Source organism: Podarcis bocagei (genome assembly GCF_964188305.1).
Source record: "Podarcis bocagei genome assembly, chromosome: 7".
Taxonomy (NCBI): Eukaryota; Metazoa; Chordata; class Lepidosauria; order Squamata; family Lacertidae; genus Podarcis; species Podarcis bocagei.
Genome location: NC_138132.1, coordinates 49,207,628 through 49,227,070, shown reverse-complemented (window position 1 = coordinate 49,227,070; position 19,443 = coordinate 49,207,628). Strand labels below are relative to the sequence as shown.

The following is a 19,443-nucleotide window of genomic DNA, read 5'->3' as shown; positions in this document are numbered from 1 at the left end:
ACAGGTGGGCCTTGTTGGACATCTTCCGGGAGACTTTCCTAGAGAGGCTGCCGCGGAGCTGCTCCTGCAGCGACGTCTCCTCAGTGCAGCTCGGCACAAGGGCACCTCGGGGCTGTGTAAGTGCTGGCCCTGTAGCTTAGCCTAGTCACCTGGTGTAGATATAGCTGTGCTCTGTCTCCCGTGTGCTAGTCTGTGGTTCCTATTTCAAGGCCTGAATCAGAGCTGTGAATAAGGCAAGTGGATTGACTGCAGAATCTTGCCCGTCCCTCTGCCGCTTTGCAGTAGTGAGCAGTGGACTTCCCCTGTCTTCCCAGGTTGTGGTGTTTTGTGGCAATCGTGTGCTTACTTGCTGCTGCCCCTGAAGGCAGGGTGTGGATCATACAGGCTTTTGTCTCCTGCTTTTTGTAGTAGTAGATTTCTTCCTCACACCAGTTTGCCTTCTGTAATATACTAGCCTTCTATGTGCTGCCCATATTCATCATATGGCTGCCTTCTGGTGGATTTGGTGGCTGAGGAAGAGCTGCCTCCCTGTAGGCCAGGACTTGAGGAACCTTTGACCTTCCAGTTGATGATGATGAACTCCAACTCTCATCATCCCCAGCCAGCATTGCAAATGGTAAATTATAATGGGAGTTGAACATGTGGAGGATGACAGGTTTCCCCTCCCTGCTCTAGGCCTCCCAAGCTGGGGTGTGTGTGTGTGTGTGTGTGTGTGTGTACGTACGTACAGGCTGTAGCTCAGTGGTAATTCAGATGCTTTGCCCATAGAATGTACCAGGTTCAATTCCTTGCAGCTCCAGGTACAGCTGGGAATGTCCCTTATCCCTGGCAAGATGCTACCAGTCAGTGTAGACAATGCCAAGTCAGATGGACTAGTGGTCTGACTCAGCATGAGGTGGCTTCCCATGTTCCTCTGTGTAATTTGTGGTATTTCCAAACTGGAGCAGGTATCTCAAGAAAGAAGGAAATGTAACCTTCAGGGAATTGTGCAACATTCCTTCGTCTGGGGTGCTAACTGAAGTAAACAGTGATTTCCTCCTTGTCTGCCACAAAGATTAGCAGAGAATTGGCATATAATTTCTCATGTGATTTGTGACATGTGGCTCAGTGCTGGGACCTGGCAAACAAACAAATCACTCGTGTGTCTCATCTTGGCTGCAATCCCTGCCCTTATCTATGGGTGGTGGATGTATGAAGGAGTGGTGGAAGCTATGTAAAGAAGCACAAAGGGCTTTGAATAGAAAGGGTTGGGCTGGAGGGCTGGAAGCCAATATCCCTCCAAGCAGCCTGTTAGAGAATGGTTAGGGGCTGAAATGTTTCTCAGGTGCCTTGCCATCTTGTCGAGGGCACCTTAAGTTGTCACAGCGAACCAAGAACAGGACAACTAGGAATGATGGCCCTCCTGGCCAGTTCTGGATCCAACCCCACTTTCAAGGGAGGTTGATTTAACTGCCCACAAGTAGCTGGGCTGCTGCCCTGGAGTCTTGTCTTGAAGCAGAGACTTGCTTTTGTCTGGAAGAGATGCAGCATCACACATCCTGGGCAAGCTGTCTTCTCCAGTGGGGAGCCGAGCCGCAAAATGATGACCAACATTTTGCGCTTCCTGCTCCTACCAAAGTTGCAGTCTCTCTGATATCCAGCATCTTTCCACCCAAAGGGCACAATCTCCCAAGTGTCTGTTGCTGGCCAAGTGAAGAGAGTGGGAGCTCAGTTGCAGCCTGGTGTAACAATGGAGCTTATCATGGGGGTCAAGTGGCACAAATAAGGAAACTTCAGTGAGCCTGAAGAGTAAAGGAGTGGGGTGTGTGGAAGGAAGTGATGGTGTTATGCAGGAGTGTAGGCGGTGACAGATGTTTCCATGCTTGCACACATGCACTATGCTCAATGCATCCCTCGTGTCTCATCTATGCTGCATTCTTTCCAGAACATGTTGCGGCAGCAGGAGGAGCTTGAGAATGGGGCAGCCTGGTCCATCTCTTCAGAGTCTTCGGATGATTCCTCTAGCCCACAGCTGTCTGGAAGTGCACGCCATACACTGCCCAGGCCTATTGTGCAACCTGCAGTACAGGCAACTCCGCCTGCCATAGAAATTGCCTTTACGCAACCCGAGGACAAAGAGCCACCAGCCGTTCGCGAGGAGGTGGCTGTGGCTAACGGACATGTGCCCTATGCTCGGACTCTTAGTCAGATCAGCGAGGCTAGTGTGGACCTGCCAGTGGCAGAGGACAAGGAGTGCACTGTCCCCAGAGACTCCAGTCCCAGGGACCTGCCTCCGCTGGAAACGAACTCCTTGCCCCAAAGTGCAGGCTCAGTGCTGGACACTCAGATCATAGAGGCTGGAGAACAGGAGATTGAGCCTGATGGGGCCACTCCCACTGTAGAAGGGAGTGAGGACACAACCTCCCAAGCCCAAGAGGTTGAACAGCCCAAGCTTTCATTGAGCCTGCCGGTCCCAAAGGAGCTTCAGCCAGTGGGACTCTTGGAGCCACCAAAGCCCAAGCCTGTGGACTGTGGGCTGGAGGAAGCCATCAACTCACTGGCCTCTGCTCTAGATGACTACCGAGGCCAGTTCCCTGAGCTACAGACCTTGGAGCAGGAGCTCAAGCACCTAGAGGAGATTCTCTTGGTGAGTGAGAGGGGGTAAAGAAGACCATGGCTGGTGGAAGGACAGCATCCCTGGATCTGTGTATATTTAGAGCTGAAATAAAATGTTTTAACCAAACTTTGCTGAATTCTGGAACTTGTGTGAATTGTGCAAACAAACCTCACTTTGTGCATATTTGCTTGTTGTTGTTTGCATAATTTGTGCCAACCATAGGGAAGAACAAAAGAATAATTTGTTGGACCCCTGAAGCCTCGCTCCCTGACCACTGTAAATTCTTTCTAGTGTTCCCACCATGTTGCAGATGCACATAAGCAGTTAACAAAATAGCAATATGTGTATATAACAAAAAGAAAACTGAGAAACTACAATGTAATATAATCCAATTCAATGTAATATAAAGCAGAGCTACAATGCAGTATAATAAAACAAGAACACCACCACCCCGGAAATGTAACAACAGTTTTTGAAGCACATTTAGAGCCTGGGGTCCCTTCCTTTTTCATCCTCCCTCTTGCCAAGGCGCATCCTGACTAACAGAATCCAATACTCAGCCCACAAACAGATACACATAGAAGCCAAATTCTGCCTTACATATAGAAGCAAAAAATATATGGTATGTTCCTTCTTCCCAGCATCCTTAAGCGCAACCTGAAAGCTGCATGGCACCTGAGGAAAATGAGTCTGAATGTCTGCCACCTCCTTCCACATTCCATCTTGAGACAGATCAGATGGAGATTCCCTGGCTTCACTCTCAGCCAAGTTCCCCCTCCCTTTCTCCCCCACCCCTGGGCCAGCCAGCTTTGTTTACCATCCAGCCTGATAAAAAGAGTTCTGGAGAACTTAAAAGCTTGCACACAAGTTTTGTGACATTTTGGTTGTTCTGATAAAAGCTATTGCCCGAATATTGCTTTTGACATTTTTCTTATGCTTTTATACTTATGAGATTAGAAGATGTCCCCTCCCTACAACTTTCCCCTTAGAAATTGTTCAGAGTTTCTCACTTCTCGAAGCTACAGCGGCTGCTACCACAGAAGCACAGGTGATCAGGGCTTGCTCTCATGGCCCAGAGTGTTTTGCTGGCAGACATAGGAAACAGCTGCCAGAGTGGACAAAGTGATACTTGTTTTCTTTCCCCTCACCCCACAGCAAAAGCAGGGTGTGTGCCTGAGCCGGGCCTCCAGCACCAGCCTGACGGTAGAGCATGCTCTGGAGAGTTTCAGCTTCCTCAATGCTTCTGATACAGAAGATTCAGATGATGACGGGTGAGTGAGGATGGGACAGGTTACTAGGGAACTCAGTGTAGGCTGCCAAAAGTTAAAGTGGGCATAAGCAGAACCCCAGCATGTTGGGATTCCGATCTGTATGAGAAGTGGGGAGAAAGTAATATTAAGTTTTATAGCGAAAACTGATTGGAGGCTTGCAATGCAAAGGGGCAAAATTAGAAAACTCCTCATCCCAAAATGATGAGGTGTTAACTGAAGAAGGTGTGGCCTTCCAGTTCCTGCTGGACTACAGCTGCCATCATCCCAAACCACTGGCTGTCCTGGCCAGAGCAGTTTGGAAACTGGAATGCAAGTACCTTTGGAGGGCCACAGGCTTTCCCATTCCTGAACAACAGGAGCCTGCAAGCTTTTAACATTCTTGGCTAGCATGTGCCTGCCCTGGAGCTTCCTCACACTACTGAGGTTCTACAATTTTGTCCCAGGTGGTTATCCTGGAAGAGCAGCTGTCTTACAGGAACAAGGAATTCTGGGGAGGTCACCTTCTTCCTCTATAGCAGCAAAAACAACAAATATACTAAGGCACCTTAAAAAACTAACAGATTTATTATGGCACTAAAGTACACAAAGTGTTTCTCCCACAACACCCCTTTGTTTAACCATCTTTGATGAGACGACAAACTGCAAATTCTGGCTATCAAATAACACCCTTACCGTAGCTTTAATCAGGTTGACCAGCTTCTGTATTCTCAAAGGGCCCTGTCTTCTCCAGTTGTGGCCTAAAAGTATATTTTCTCGCACTCTCCAAATCCAGCATGGGCGGTCAAGTCCTCTGATAGCACTGGTGACCCTTAACATGGTAAAAGCTTCATAGGAGCATTGAAGGTGCCTCACACAAAGTCAGACCCTTGTTCCAACTTGCTCTGTATTGTCTTCACTGATTGGCAGCAGTTCTTCAGGAACCTCCTGCATTCAAGTGCATCACAACTGAGCTGCAGCCTTTTCCTTCATAATGAACAAGCTTCTGTATTCAGGCATAACCAGGAGCATTGTACAGAAAGTCCAATGTGGATGTAGAATGGAAATATATTCAGCTTTTTCAAACCTATTCTTTTTTTTATTTGTATGAATATTACTACTACTTTTTTTAAAATAAAACCCACCTTGATTAAAGGTGGGCCAGATAACACTGATTCATTGGCCTACCAGTTGGCAATGCTCAGCTTAAGTTAGGATGAAACAGCCTAAGGCTGCTGGCTCTCCTCCAGTTTATTTGTGTATCCTCTCCCTGTACCAGAACTTGAAGGGAGCTCAGACGTCTTTATCTCAGGATAGCTGGTTTTTATAAACGGGCCCACAGTTCAGGGATAGTTTGGATTCTTAGTGGCTCCCTTGTCTGGCTGGGGCTCTGTGTTTGCTCCAGGCTAATGTCTCTGCTTGGCACGCTAAGAGACCCAGATGGACTTTTCCCACAGTGCCGATGCAGCTGCCGGAAATGAGCCTGGCTTGACAGGTGAATTCCAGCAGGCTGTGCTGCAACAGTGCCACTCAGCGGCCAGCCCGGGATATTGCAAGCAGGAATCTGTTCTCTTCCATCCTCTTCTTTCTCTGTAGAGAAGTAGACCAGTGGATAAAAGTGTTTGGGAGTGCTCTGTTGAGACACTGGCAGTCGAAGTTGCAGTGCTCACTCAACTAGATCCGTAACCCAGTTAGGGATATGATAACGGAAGAGGGTTTAAAGTCAATGGATTGATTTGTGTTACTCCATTTAATTTGCATGTTGGGTAAACGTTTGTGAGGCAAGAAGTATATGTTCTCATTTTCAGAAAAATCTTCTGCCAGATTAACGGGGAGACACCTTTTTCAGTAGATTAAAGTTTGTTATATATTTGATTTTGCCAATTAATCAAGTAGATATCACAGCCCTAATTCAGACCTGTTCAGGAGCTTTTTGGTGTTACGTAGATGCTGGGACAAGCCAAATCATACTTGCAATGCATTTCAAAGTTCAGGGGTTGACAGAGTGAAGAAAGTTGGGCTTGCAAAGGACTGGACGCCTGCTAATATCTTCCCTGCTGGCTCTTTTCACAGGAAGGCTAGCAGTGCACAGCCTGCACCCCTGGGCAGGGTACCGGGACAAAGCGAGGCTGTTCCTGAAGACACAGCTGGGTGCTTAAGCTCAGAGGGTGGCTCAGAGCCCATGAGCACTGGCAACGAGTTCCTCGACAGGGCCCTGGTCCTACACCTGAACCATTGCAATCGCTTGCTGCTGGTGAGTTCACAGTGAGGTTTCAGTGAAGAATGGGCTATGTCTTTCATTGTGCAAGATGATTGTCCTTGCATAAAAATGAAGATCAGGAGGGTTTGCAAGAGCTTTTTAAAAAAACAAAAACAAAATAAGGAATAAGGAATAAAACGAAATAAAAATACAATACAAATGCACATTTAAAAAATCAGTACTATGAACAGATTTTTTAAAGAAAACAAACAAACCACTCAACAGCCACCCACAATTAAAACTTTGCAAAGCCATATGAAGAAACGTAAGAAATAGATGCTAGGCAAAAACTTGGGGAGAGCATTTCATGGTTGGGGCTCCACAATGGAAAAGGCTCTGATAGCCAGCCAGCAGGAACACCTGGAGCAAGGCCCTGTTAGATTAGCTCAGTATATAGGCAGGTTGATACCAAAGGAGGTCCTTCGATAACACTGGTCCCAGGCCTTTTAGGGCTTCCTCATTCGAAACCAAGACTCTGAAATCTAGATGGTGATGATGGACTACAATGCCCATCATTCCTGGTCATTGGCCATGTTGACTTGGGCTGATGGGAGTTGGTGCCCAGCAACATCCAGAGTTGGTTCCCCACCACTAGAGGGAACCTGAGACTTACCTTGGAACTCCTCCTTCTCCTCGTCTTTTCTGACCATCCTGTCAGTCGGACATCGCTCAGGTTGTTGAGTCCCAGCTTTGATGCCAGGCCTGCCCTTCTGTGTTGTTCTTGCACATGATACCTAACCAGGAGGGAGTAGCTACCTTACCTTAAAAGGGCTCTCCGTATGCCATGCACAGTATGAGCTGAGCTTGACCACCTCCACTAAGAATCTTTCCCACGTGTATCTGATTCCTAGAAACTGGGCACTTTTGGGCCCCTCCGCTGCCGGGAAATGTATGCACTCGACAGGCTGGTGAGGGAAGCACAAGTCCTGGAGATGGTCTGCCGCTTAGCAGAGGAGCGAGCAGGGACAGCCAGCTCTGCTGAGGAAGGTAAGGAAGAAAGAGGGCAGATGTGGAATGAATCTGGGGTTAGCTACATCAGTGCTGGAATAGGCACAGTGCTGGAATTTGCAGGATACAGTGAGTCAACTGTTATTCTACAAAGGGTGTCTGCAAATATACAACAAAGCATGCAGCCAGGCTGTTTGTCTTTCTTCCATAGGGTAAGGTTGGCTTTCTGCTGCCTTGTCTTTGTAATATACATTTATACCTGCAATAGTTGTTAGTTTTGCCCTTTCTCCCATGCTTTGTTTTTTATATTTAAAAAAGTTTTTTAAAGCATTGTGTCTGCCTTTATTCAATGCAACATTCCCTGAACCCCTTTCTTTAAAAGAACAGTTTTTAAAGAGTTGTAAAACTAAACTGAGAATGGGGAAGGGAGGAGATGTTGACCTTACAGCTGCTAGCCAATCAGAGTTGTGCACAGCCATTTTCTGCAGACCTTTGCAACTTGAGCTCATCCTGCAGAGGAATGGGTACAGCTGACCATAAATATGGTGAGTGTACTTTTAGAGCATTGCTGACTGCTGTTTTCAATGTAAATTTGTATAGGATACTTTGCAGGGGATGGCAAGAGAGACATTTGTGGAGCTTCTAAGAGTAAGACTGGTTCAGGGGGAAATGTTCCTCCTGGTGTTATTCTCATAACCAGAGGTCTAAGCTGTCTATGTCGTCTTTTTCTCCTCTCAGTGGTAGAGTTTTCTTCATGGAAGGAGGGAGTATTGCTCTTCTGGGACAACTGTGTGGTCATGCCTAATCTATACACCTGCCCTGTAGAAAAATTCCTGCAGACGCTCAATTCCCAGTATGCGGCACGAATCAACGAACGCCAGCAAGGCCTGGCAGATCCAGGTGGGTGTGACTTGGACACAGGACAGTACTTACTATATGCTTTACTTCTCTCTCCACTGCCCCCAATTTCAACTTACGTTCTGCAATCTTTTTATATTTGCAATTCAAGCATGAACCTGCACATTGTGCACCATCTATCCTTTAGCTAGTGATGTGGGAAGGGCAAGGGGCTAATACCTTGACTGCTAGAAGTCCTCCTCAATCCCACGCCAGCTGTGACATTTCACAGTATCATACAGTTGGAAGGTACCTTGGAAGCTATTTAATCCAACCCGAGTTTACCACTTCATAAGGCAAATTGTTCCACTGTTGCAACGTTTACTTTTAGGAAGTTTCTCCTAGCACTTAGCTTAAATGTGTTTTCTTGCAATTTCCACCCATTTCTGGAGCAACAGACAACAAGCCTGTTCCATCTTCTCTGTCACAGCCCTTCAGATATTTGAAGACTGCTATCGCGTCTTCCCCTAAGCACACCTGTGTCTTTCAGGCATTCCTCATTCTACTTGGTTCCCAGCTTTATGTTCCAGCAGGCATGGCTCATATTTCATGTTGTCAGGGGTCCAGATGCTTGGGATTTTTTAATGAATGAATCTGGGGGTTCCCCGAGTGCTGAATTCTGGGCCAAATATCCATTCCTATGCTTGTGCCGTATGCTTCTTTTATGAGGAAGGTGTGTATGGTTAGAGGACAAGGGTTGTTTGTGATGCCCTAAAATTCACTTTCATAAAGGAGTGGCTCCTAGGGAACCTTTGAGCCGTTCTTTGCCTTAGACTTAGTTCAGCATTTTTTGTATCGAGATATGTTAAAGACTGATTGTACTCCAAATAACAGTATAACTGACCCATAATTTGTTTGTTGGAGTTGACTATGATTGAACTGTTGAGGGTGGTGGCAAAATGAGTGTAACTCAGAATGAACTCCTCAAAGCTTTATTCATATCCAAAGAGTGAACCTAGCCCAGAGCTTGTTCCCAGGGACTGTTCCCAAGTCCCTACCATCCTCCAGCCCCATTCAGAAGCCTGGGTGTAGTTGCAAGACCCTTGCCATATGATTGGTGCATCTACCAAGTATTTGGGAGCCACCTTGACAATGGTTTTTTCCCTGCCACAGTGTGTGTGAAGCTGGTGGAGGAGTTTCTGCAGCGTAGACTGCCCAGGCGCCAGGGGAGCTGTCAGGCTGAGCAGATCACTGTTTTCCAATACTGGAGCCACTTTGAGGCTCTGCCTGTCTTGACGCTGGACTCTTACATCATGGAGTTGGCAGAGGAAGGTATGTTGTGTGACTTGTGAAGATTCATGGAGGGTTCCCACATGCATGTTGTGATGCCTGATAGCAGCAACATCAAGTGAAGACTTGCACATGTGACCATACCTCTTGGCTCAAATGCCCCTTAAAGGGTTTGATCATCACCCTGCCCATCACAAGGGCATTTTTTAGGGGAGGCTATTCCTTCTACCTATTAGAGGCCTGCTTTAAAGCCACATAAAGGGATCTTATTAAATTTGTCCTTAAGTGACCCAGGAGTTAATGCCATTTGCTGGCATTGTAATTCCTGCTTGTAGTTCAAGCAGATGCAACTTCCATTTATTGGAAATGTTGCAAATTATGGAATACTTGAAGTTAGCAATGACGAACCTACAAGATGACTGGAAATATTACCATACATAATAATGTGCTATGTTAAATCATTAATATTAGCGGAGGGTGGAGAAATGATGATACTGTACATCTTATTGCTGCAGTTAGAACGACTGTTAGTCAAAACTGGAAAAAATAAAGGTTCCATCAATTATAGATTGACTATTATAAATTTGGGTTATAATGTATATGCATGATGGGAGTAATTTTAAAATGCTGTAATGATTTATATATTTGTTTTATGCATTTATTTACTCGTTAATTTTGGATTGCTTAAATTTAAAAATTTCAGGGTTGTAGCCAACCAGCTTTCACTCAAGAGTAGACCCAGAGGTCTAAGTGGCACTAACAGTGGATACAATAACCCTTTGTGTCTGGTCTTCAGCTTTCCCAGATGTATTCCTGAAAAGGAGTATGTAAATGAACTTCATATATAAATAATGATGTAGCTAACCATGGAGCTGGTTCTGCCTTCACACTGTAGTGCTGCTAGCACAGAACCTGAATTCTGATGACCAAGACGTGGTCCTGAAGGCCCTGAAGCGTGTTCCTGAGAGCCGGCTTCGTAAGGATGGGCTGAAAGCCTTAAGCCTGCTTCTTGTCGAAGGAAACAGCAAGGTTGTCGGGGCCGTGTCAGCACAGTTGCGCAACCTTTCAGAGAACCCTGGCTTCCGGGAACGGGTAAATATCTACTGCGCTGGCCCTATTGTTGGGAGGGGATTAATTGATCAGGAGATAGCCTGGTTTCAGGTGCAGCTGCACTACAGATTGCTAAAGCATGTTGGAAGCAGTTAAACTTTCTTGATTCCTCCTGAAGAACTCTGGGAGTTGCATGAAGTAGCTGAGAGTGCTTTATTAGTCATTGGTTGCTGATTTCTTGGTTGGGTGTTTTGTTTGTTGCCACCCATCTGTCTCAAGAAACAAAAGGTGTGTGGTGTATACAGAAAGGGGGCACAAGCAGGCTGACTGACGTGTCTTTCCCAGGCCCTGGTCTGTTACCTTGAGCAGCTGGAGGATGAAGAGGTGCAAACACGGATTGCAGCCTGCGCAGCTCTGGGCTGCCTTAAGGTGAGGGCTAGATGGAAGCTTTTCTCAAAGGTCTGCTTTTAATATATTTACTAACTGACATTCAGGAGTTTTCTGGATGTATCTCACCCTCTGTACCTGATCATTTAAAACAAGACTTTGTTGTATGGAAGGGAGGGAAGCCTTCTCAGTGATTGCACACTACAAGGTTTGGTTGAGCAACTGTCTGGGGTGCAGTGGGCTTCAATATCCTGTATTTGTGTATTGGTCTTCCGTAGCTTTGGGTTTTGTTTAGAGTAGCTAAAACTTGATAACATCACCTTCTTTTACACTTCCCTCCAATAGGCCAAGGAGAGTATTGAGCAGCTGGTGTACTTGTGCCAAACGGACAAAGAGGCCGTACGAGAGGCAGCCAAACAGAGCCTAATGCTGTGTGGTGAGTGCTCTTCCCTTCCCTTGTTTTCAGACATAGTTCTTTCCCGTCTCACCTGGGCAGGGCAGGCAGCTCCCTTTATGACAGTGGTTGACAACCATCAAGGGACACATTCCCTCTGGGGAATCTATTGGGGCTAAAGTCAGCAGTGTGCATGGCCAGAGCCTGAGGTGGGTGGGGCTACCTTTTTCATTCTTTCTCCCTCCCCCCCCTTGCTACTCAACAGGCCACTCAGAAAGAGACAGATCACTTCTTCCAAAAATTTAAACCAGTAGGTTGCAGAGGACTTTGGAAACCAGGCTAAAGGCTATATGCAGCCCACCCTGCCGGTTGTCCACTCCTGCCTTGTGGCTTGTTGCGGGGTGGGGTCTGGCTCCATGTGGTGCTGGAATGAAGCTCACTATATACTAGATGGCTAGGCAGAACTTCTCCTGCCTGTTTGGCCATAGATTTATGCTCTTAAATACCCCCTATCTATTCCTTGATCTCTTGCTAGTGTCCACAGCATAGGACAGAGCACCCTCTTGGCCCTACATTGCTGCTCACTTAGTGAGAGTTGATATGGAACACTGAGAGTGGAAAGCACTAAGCAGTTGTTGTTTATCATTTTGTTAGATGGCACTGAGAGAACCATCTGATTGGCTAACTAGACTTCCGGGTCATGACAGCAGCTGCACAGGTTGGGATGTGTTGGCCAGTCCATTCTTCCCCCTTCCCACTGTGCTGCATGCTTTATTGGTGTCTCTTGTCCTGGACCCTGTTGGTCTTTATCTTGTCAGGTCTTTTGTCTCAGCTCAATCCTCCTAGTGCGCTTGTATTCTGGCTATGTCTTTGTCACTGTTGCAAATGGAAAGGCACACCTGTTGAGGGGCTATGATCCAGATTACATAGGAAGTTGCCTTCTGCCAGGTCAGACTGCTTGTCCATCTTGCCCCAGTATTGTCTGTTCTGGAGCGGCAGTGGCTCTCCCGTATCTGGCTGTGGTTTTCCCATCACCTACTTGTTGATCTTTCCACTAGAGATGCCAAGCACTCACCCCTGGGATCTTCTGCATGCAAAGCAAGTTCCACTTTCCTACCCAGACAGGCCTTTTAGATCAGGGGCTTGGCACTGAAAATGCCCCTATTTTTATGCTTCCTGGTAACAAGAAGCATGTAGTTCATCTCTTCCAAATGAAACCTGCCTTCCCAGCTAAAGGTGTCTTCTGTTTTTAAGAAGTTCGAAACACCTGGAAGATGAAGGGCTTCTCAAAGGCGCACTATTTAGGCTCCTCCTGCATTCTATTAGTGATGGGCGACTAACTTCTGAGAGCTGAAAGGGGTTTAACTATAAGGTTAGGATGATGGCCTGTTGGTGTCTATGTCGTCGAGAATGACAACATTCTTGTCATAGGGCATATTTCTTTGAATTGCACCCTGGGGTTTTCTGCTACCACTGGTGGGTGTAAAGGCCTCTTGCCCCCATCCCTGCATTAGCCAGTTACAAGGCCAAGCACACCCTTCACTGAGCAGCAGGACATCCTTCACAGCATCTCGAGAGCTTCTGCCTACACCCTTGGCTTCCCCTACTGTTCATATGCTGCAACTGCAAGCCCCAGATTGGGAAGATAGGTTTCAGGGGGGAAGCTTGAACACACACCAACCGTTATCACTAGAAACTAGGAGCCCAGGAGTCAGCACTGGCACAGAGCTGGTTGTATTTGTTATGGAGTGGGGTGAGATCCACAGGATCTGGCACGGCACCCTGTAAATCTTCTAAAATGTAACGAAATCTGGACAATAGTTTTTAATAATTTTAAAGGGTTTTTTGTTGGGGTTACACCACCCATTTCACAGACCCACTAGCAGATCATCAAAGTGCAGCGGGAGGGGATTGTCAGCAGTTGCAATGCCACAAAAACTGTGTCGATCCAGGTGCCTGAATGGGGGGACCTGTTGCAATCAGGTCCTGCTTGTGGAGCTTCTCGTGGGCATCTGGTTGGCCACTGTAAAAACAAGATACTGAGCTAGATGAGTCATTGACCTGATCTAGCAGGCTCTTCTTATGTTCCCTTTTAAGTTCTGCTTAAAGCAGCATGCCTGTTGCGGAGGGTATTTACAAGTTCTAAAGTACTGCAAACAAGCAAAGATCAGCACAGGTACAAAATGAAGGGCAAATTCAAATAGAATAGTGCAGTCATGCGCCAATTTGAACATGCAGAGGAAGCAGGACAATTGTTAAATGACTGACTCAGGACAGAAAAGGAAACCAACGGTGTTCAAAGGCTACTAAATGAGCTCTTCAGATGTATCAACTGGCCATTCCTACAAAGGATGAATTCTTGTCAGTAATCATATAGCCTCATCAGTCTTCATTGTTTGATTGGGGAACTGGGTTCACACTCAAGAAAATATGAATGGACCATCATCAGCAAACAATATTGACCATACATTAATTTGGAAGTGTAGTCTTATAGATGGCCACACAGCTGGTTGGATCACCCTTAGGCAGCCAAGCAATGAAGTTTTATGAAATTGGGTGGGGGAGGGAATCACCCATTTTCAGGTCAGTGTGTTGCCAAGGATGATGACAGGGGAATTTTATGGTCTGACTCTGTAGACATGTGCAAGGCTGGGGCAAACCATATCCTAATTAACAGCTGATTGCTTTATCTGCTTGCAGGAGAAGATGGGAAATCTGCTCATCGACGTCTAGAAGAGTCTCTTGACAGTTTGCCCCGAATCTTTGCCCCGGGGAGCATGGCCAGCACTGCGTTCTGAAGGGTGCCACACAAACTGACCAGCCAGATCCTTTTGGGACCCAGACTTTGCATGCCACAGAACTTCAAGTCACACAGACTGGGGTCAGACTAGTGTGCCATAGACTGGGCAGCTCTTTGCCCCTAAGCGCATGCACACACTGCAGTATTAGCATCACCCACACGCTGTCTTATGTGGAGGATGCCTTTTCCTAGCCCCAATGGCTGCTTCACTCATGGAACTAACATGAGTACAAGACACTGAGAGATCTGCTTGTTTCCTTTCCTACAGGAGCCCACGGGGCTGAGGGATTGAGTATGGCTCTCTGCCATTTGCCAGGATCAACATGCCACATTTTGGAGAAAAACAACAGCTGAGCATTATGGCCATGGCAGAAAGTCTCAGTTGCTAAAGCCATCTCCCATTTGAAACAAACTTGGAAGAATTTTTGTGTGTTCTTGAAGTCCCACTTAGTGTTCAACTTGTTCTTTGCTTGCCCATGTCCTCCACTCTCTGGGGCTGTGAATACTGCAGGAAATTGGGACCAGGTATATTATGCTACTGAGGAGCTGCAAACTCTTCTCTCGGTTCTGAGAGGTGGGGGGAAATAAAGTGCACAACAATTACAGGAGAGAGTTTCCCACCTCCCAGCGGAGGAGGAAGAAAGGACAGATTGTTTTTAACAGTGGTGCTGTGGCAGATGGAAACAACATGGATAGACAAACGCTGCCACTTCTTTGGCTATTTTATTATTTTTATTTACACATTTGTTTTTTTTGGGGGGGGAGGTTGCAAACAAAAGCAAAAAGTCTTTTCTATAAAATCTCTATAATTTTATCTGTATATCTACATAGATATATAAATATATATAATGTAATTATCGAGAGGTTTGGCTAATTTTGACTTTAAGCCTGAAATAAAAAGAAGTTTGAGCAAGTGAGTTGGGTGTACATCATTTTGTGACTGCTGCTGTGGAGTTTCCCTAACCAAACTGGGAAGGAGCGAGGTGTTGTGAAACCTCAAGTGGTCAAAAACACCTTAGGTAACTCAAGTCAACAAAGTACAGCATTGAAGTTTTTCAGTGGTTTTACAGATGGTGAAATAAAAAGGAAGATGGACTGAGCTTCTTTCCAGAAGTGAAAGGGGAACGCTGAAGACCACAGGCAACAAGTCATCCTTGTCCTTCCTGCAGTACAGAAAATAGAAATGGAAACCATTATTCATCGATTTTCAATATTCATACCCTGCCTTGTTAAATAAGGTTCTCTGAATATGATAGATAGATAGATAGATAGATAGATAGATAGATAGATAGATAGACAGACAGACAGACAGACAGACAGACAGATATAAATCAATACAGCAAATTCACACTGCATTAAAGTGAATAAGGAAGTCTCTTCTCCTATTGGAGCCCTCTGGATCTCTGAAAACTGTCATGTTCTGACAACGTATTTCTAAACTTTTAACAAACTGGACAGGAAAGGAACATGAAAATATTTCTTTGGTACTATGTTTATGTGTGTTTGGATATCAGTTAAAGAGAATAACTTGTACACCAGAAATAAAACCGACACAGTTGAAGCCTCACATTTGACTTTCAACTTCTGTGGAAAGAAAGAAAAAATCAATACAGCAGCAAAAGCAAGCTGCCAAACTAACAATCTTAAAGATATTAACAGTGCAATCCTACATATTTTAGTCAAAAGTAAGCCCCTCTGAGTTCAAGACAGCTTACACTCATTTAGGTAGGTATAGGATTGTAGTGCAAAACACTAAAAAGTTAACAGGAAGATGAAATTCAAGGAGAGTAATCTGAAAAAGTTCACTGAAATAGGTCTTTCCTGCCTATCTGAGAGCAAACAACAAAGGGGGCAGGTGAACCCCCTTGGCATGTTATTCTAGATCTGAAAAGGCCCTGTGGTGGTGAGGGAACTTAGAGCAGGGCCTCAGAAGACTAAGATGTTAAGACAGGTTTCATATGAAGAAAGGTGATTCTTGAGATAACCTAGGCTGAGAATTCTTTGGGGATGTCTCCTGAAAACATTAGTTCAATGTGTCTGTAATTTGAAAAGAAGCAAAGGTGCTGAACAAAATGCAACATAATTCACATTTTTTTACAATTAATGCAGGTATGTGCCCCCCCCCCCGAGTATGGATCAGAAATATAGGGGGAGGGCAAAGGGCTAAAGTCAGGGGACTTATGTCTGCCATTTACTTTAAAAAAAAGTAACACAATTGTAAACTGCGTAGATAGAATCTCATCTAGTTTGACAGTAAGAAAATAAGAACATTACTCCAGTTGTCTGGGAGCACTTGATGCAGTGTTTTTGAATCAATGCCTGATTGAGAGCTGCACATAGGCTGCTAGGTAAGAACAGAAAATACATTTTGAAAGTGGATAAATACAGGTTAGGTAAATGTGCTTATAAAAATATGCATGTGCCCATGAATTTCCCTGTACCACTTGTGACTCCAAAAAGCTCCTACACCCAGAAACTAGCATAAACATGTCCGACTTACATTAACCTAGAGTCACTGGGCAAAATGAGCTCTTTAATGAGGAAAGCCCAAGGATATATGGATGTAAAGTACATTAAAACCAAGGTTGTTCCTAAATTAATTCTTCCTTGGCTTGTACATCAAAATGATGTGTCTTGAGATCCTCAGCTTGAATGGATCCCTTTAGCATAGAGATGGGGAACCCCTGTACTTCCAGAGGTTGTGAGACTATCATAGTTTTTGACCACTGGCCATACTGACTGGGACAGAGGGCATTTAGCCATCTAACCACACCTGGAGGGCCACAGTCTCCCTTTCCCTGATGAGGAATATTTCACTCCTGCGAAAGACCCAGCTACTTGCCCTGTATAATTGTTTCGTTTGAGTTTCTTATTGGCACATCCCTAGGTTTCGTTTCCACATGGTTACTTCACTAAAATGTATTGAAAGTGCCCTAAGCTGCTTCCCTAGCCTGCCACTGAGATGAAATGCATAACTTTGAATTAGTGTCTGGACTATACCAAATCAGGTGGAAGTTCCTGTGATTGTGTAGAGGTAACTCGCAGCTTATATGAGGGTTTGGTTTCAGGGGTCCATGTGCAAATGCAAAATAGTGTAAAGCCAGGAACCTCTGGAACTGCTTTCCCCATGACCATCCCTACCTGTCTACAGCAGCCTTGCCCTTGGCCTAACTTACTGCCCTCTGGGAAGGATGTGCAAAGCCCAGGGCCCTCATGTAACCTTCCCAGAGCCCAATAAGCAAAATGGAAGGCTTAAAAAGATTTTTTTGCAGTGGGTTTTCTCTGCTCTCCATTTATTTACCCACTGCCCAAATAAAGTTGTGATGTATGAGAAATCAGTGTAAGCTACATACGTTCAGCTGTACTTGTACCTGCCTCTCCCATACAAAGAATAAAATACCTTTTGAGAGAGAAGAGAGCACACATTCTGTTAACATTGCTACCCTATTAGCTAGGGGATTTTTAAAGTACCCACAGGCCACCTGCAAAGCCTGAGACAATTCATACAAGGCAAACGATTTCCAACATCTATCATTGCTGCTGTCTGGTTTTCTAGTGGGAAGCATTGAGTCATGCTTCCCATGAGGTCCACCAAGAGTAAAATGGCCATCCAGCAAATCCAGAAATAGATGTTTGGGGATATCTTGGCCAGCAGGTTTATGGAGGATCACTGCCTATGCTCAGCATTAAATTCTTCCCTAGCTGTTTTTAGCTGGTGTAAGCAGATGGAAGTGGGGAGGTTTCCCTGAAGCTGTCGTTTGAGAGGAAAACTGGAAAGGGCCAGCCAGCCCCAGGTAGGGGTGGTCCTATGCATTGTTCATTCTAGTGCCCGCCCCACCCCTGTCAATATGCCCTAGCAGGCATACCTGTCAGTAATGGTTGGCAGCAGCAACAGTGATGCTTTCAGCAATGCTGGATGGCAGGGACTAGCTACCATGTTAATTTCCCTCAATACCTTGCAACAGCACTTTGTCAGGGGTGTTGTGTTGGCCCACAAAAAATAAAGGGGAACTCAGGGCAGATATCAGTGATGTTGGGACCCTGATGGTTGCCCTGGAACTGGAGATAAAGGGTTGGACCCAGACATAGTCATCCTCTTTTTGCCAAGAGAGGAAGACAGGTGACAGATGCATAGTGAAAGCCATGAAGCTCACTGGTGACCTTGGGCCAGTCACTGCCTCTCAGCCTAACCTACCTCACAGGGTTTTTGTGAGGATGAAATGGGGAAGAGTACCATGTACACCACCTTGAGATTCGTGGAAGATAAAGGTGGTATATAAATGTAATTAATAAAAAAATGTTGATTTCTTCTAGGAGAGAACTGTTCTTTTGTAGAAAACTCTGTTTCCCTTCAAGATGGCACCTTCTGCTGCAAGGCCACAAAAATTACCACAGCTCCAATTAAAGAACTAGGATTAATTAAAGAATAAGGATTAGAGATATATAGAGGATATTTTGTGGTGAGGGGAGGTATATAAATACTATTAAAGTAGAAGAAATTATTTAAAAACAACCACCAAACATATAGTCACTACATTCATGTTACATATGCAGCAAGGAACACCCTGAATAACTATAATTCACTGGCTCCATAAGGACAGGTAAGGGGGTTCTAGATAGAGCTACTGTACTTCCCATTTTAGAAACCAAGCACCAACTAAAAATAAAATCTAAACTACCTGAATGTGGAATGGGACACAAGCAAATCTCTTTAATACGTTTTCTGCTGAATTTCTGATAATCACTTTCAACTACAAACTGCTCTCCTCTTAGATATTTCAAGGGAGGCGGGAACCCTTCACTAAGAATTGAGATGGGTTGCAGTTAGTTTACCTACATTCCATGTACAGTACATATCCTAACAAATACTGTATGGACTTTGAAAGGACATCAACCCACCTGTTGTGATCCTTTCCCTGATTATTACTGTGCCTTTCAAATAAGACAAATAATATTTGAAAAGCAAACATCCCCATGACTTTTAAAGATTGTAGATCCCACCACCACTCCGATCTTTTGGGTATCAGGGCTTTAATGGCTGTGCATCAAATTAAAAAGGACAGCAGTGTTTCTCACCACAGATATACACTGACAGGTGGCAGCTTTGCCTGTTGAATTTCTGCCTACTAAGGGATTGTTAAAGGTTTAATTCTAATATAAAAATACTGTAAGTAGCATCTCTATTTTGAGGCAAAGGTGTGCAATCACAAACTGCCTCTGACAAGCTGCAGTTAACTTACATATCCAAGCTTGTCTATTTTGCTTCTGGACACGTTTGCACCAATTTGCTCCTGATTATACCAACACGACGCCCGTGACACCCCTGCCCGTTGACAGAGGTTTTCCTTTCCCGGCAGGTGGCAACAGGGCCAACGTCACCTCAAGAGGGCGCCACACCGCGGAACCAATCCCTTTGCCCGCGCTTGCAACGTGCAAGTGCTCTGCACCCTCGGCCCAGGCCGCGCGTGACGTCACAGCGCCACCCGCCCTCACGTCCGCCGCGGCCCTTCTAGGTCCTCTATTTGAAGTTGGCGCCCAGCGGCTCCTCCCATGGTGCTCCGCGCGGCCGCTTCTCCCGCTCCCTCCTCCCTTCGCTCGGCTTCGGCGGCCGCGGCTGCCGGGCTGGCGCAGGCG

The 19,443-nt window shown here is 45.6% G+C and overlaps 1 protein-coding gene and 1 long non-coding RNA gene across 11 annotated transcripts in view; one reads left to right on the top strand and one right to left on the bottom strand.

Moving 5' to 3' along the window:
- RIPOR1 (RHO family interacting cell polarization regulator 1) overlaps positions 1-14,726 on the top strand; it is a 103,752-nt gene extending 89,026 nt beyond the window's left edge. For 8 of the 9 annotated variants that reach the window (XM_081202393.1, XM_081202392.1, XM_081202389.1 and 5 more), the window contains 10 exons: positions 1,925-2,626; positions 3,752-3,867; positions 5,917-6,097; positions 6,955-7,090; positions 7,790-7,951; positions 9,062-9,220; positions 10,074-10,270; positions 10,574-10,657; positions 10,961-11,051; positions 13,710-14,726. In XM_081202393.1, coding sequence (XP_081058519.1) covers positions 1,925-2,626; positions 3,752-3,867; positions 5,917-6,097; positions 6,955-7,090; positions 7,790-7,951; positions 9,062-9,220; positions 10,074-10,270; positions 10,574-10,657; positions 10,961-11,051; positions 13,710-13,807 — 1,926 coding nt within the window. In that variant the 3' untranslated portion in view covers positions 13,808-14,726. Of the gene's footprint in view, positions 1-1,924; positions 2,627-3,751; positions 3,868-5,916; positions 6,098-6,954; positions 7,091-7,789; positions 7,952-9,061; positions 9,221-10,073; positions 10,271-10,573; positions 10,658-10,960; positions 11,052-11,663; positions 11,728-13,709 lie in introns of all 9 variants that reach the window. The other variant, XM_081202390.1, reaches the window with a different exon arrangement.
- LOC308591637 lies at positions 14,068-19,329 on the bottom strand. 2 transcript variants are annotated; one of them, XR_014010205.1, is made up of 2 exons: positions 19,050-19,329; positions 14,068-14,972 (listed from the first exon to the last, which is right to left on the bottom strand). It is a non-coding gene; the product is annotated as an uncharacterized lncRNA (long non-coding RNA). The 2 variants fall into 2 exon arrangements; XR_014010206.1 differs by lacking the exon at positions 19,050-19,329 and adding an exon at positions 17,676-19,043.
- Positions 19,330-19,443: the final 114 nt, after the last annotated feature.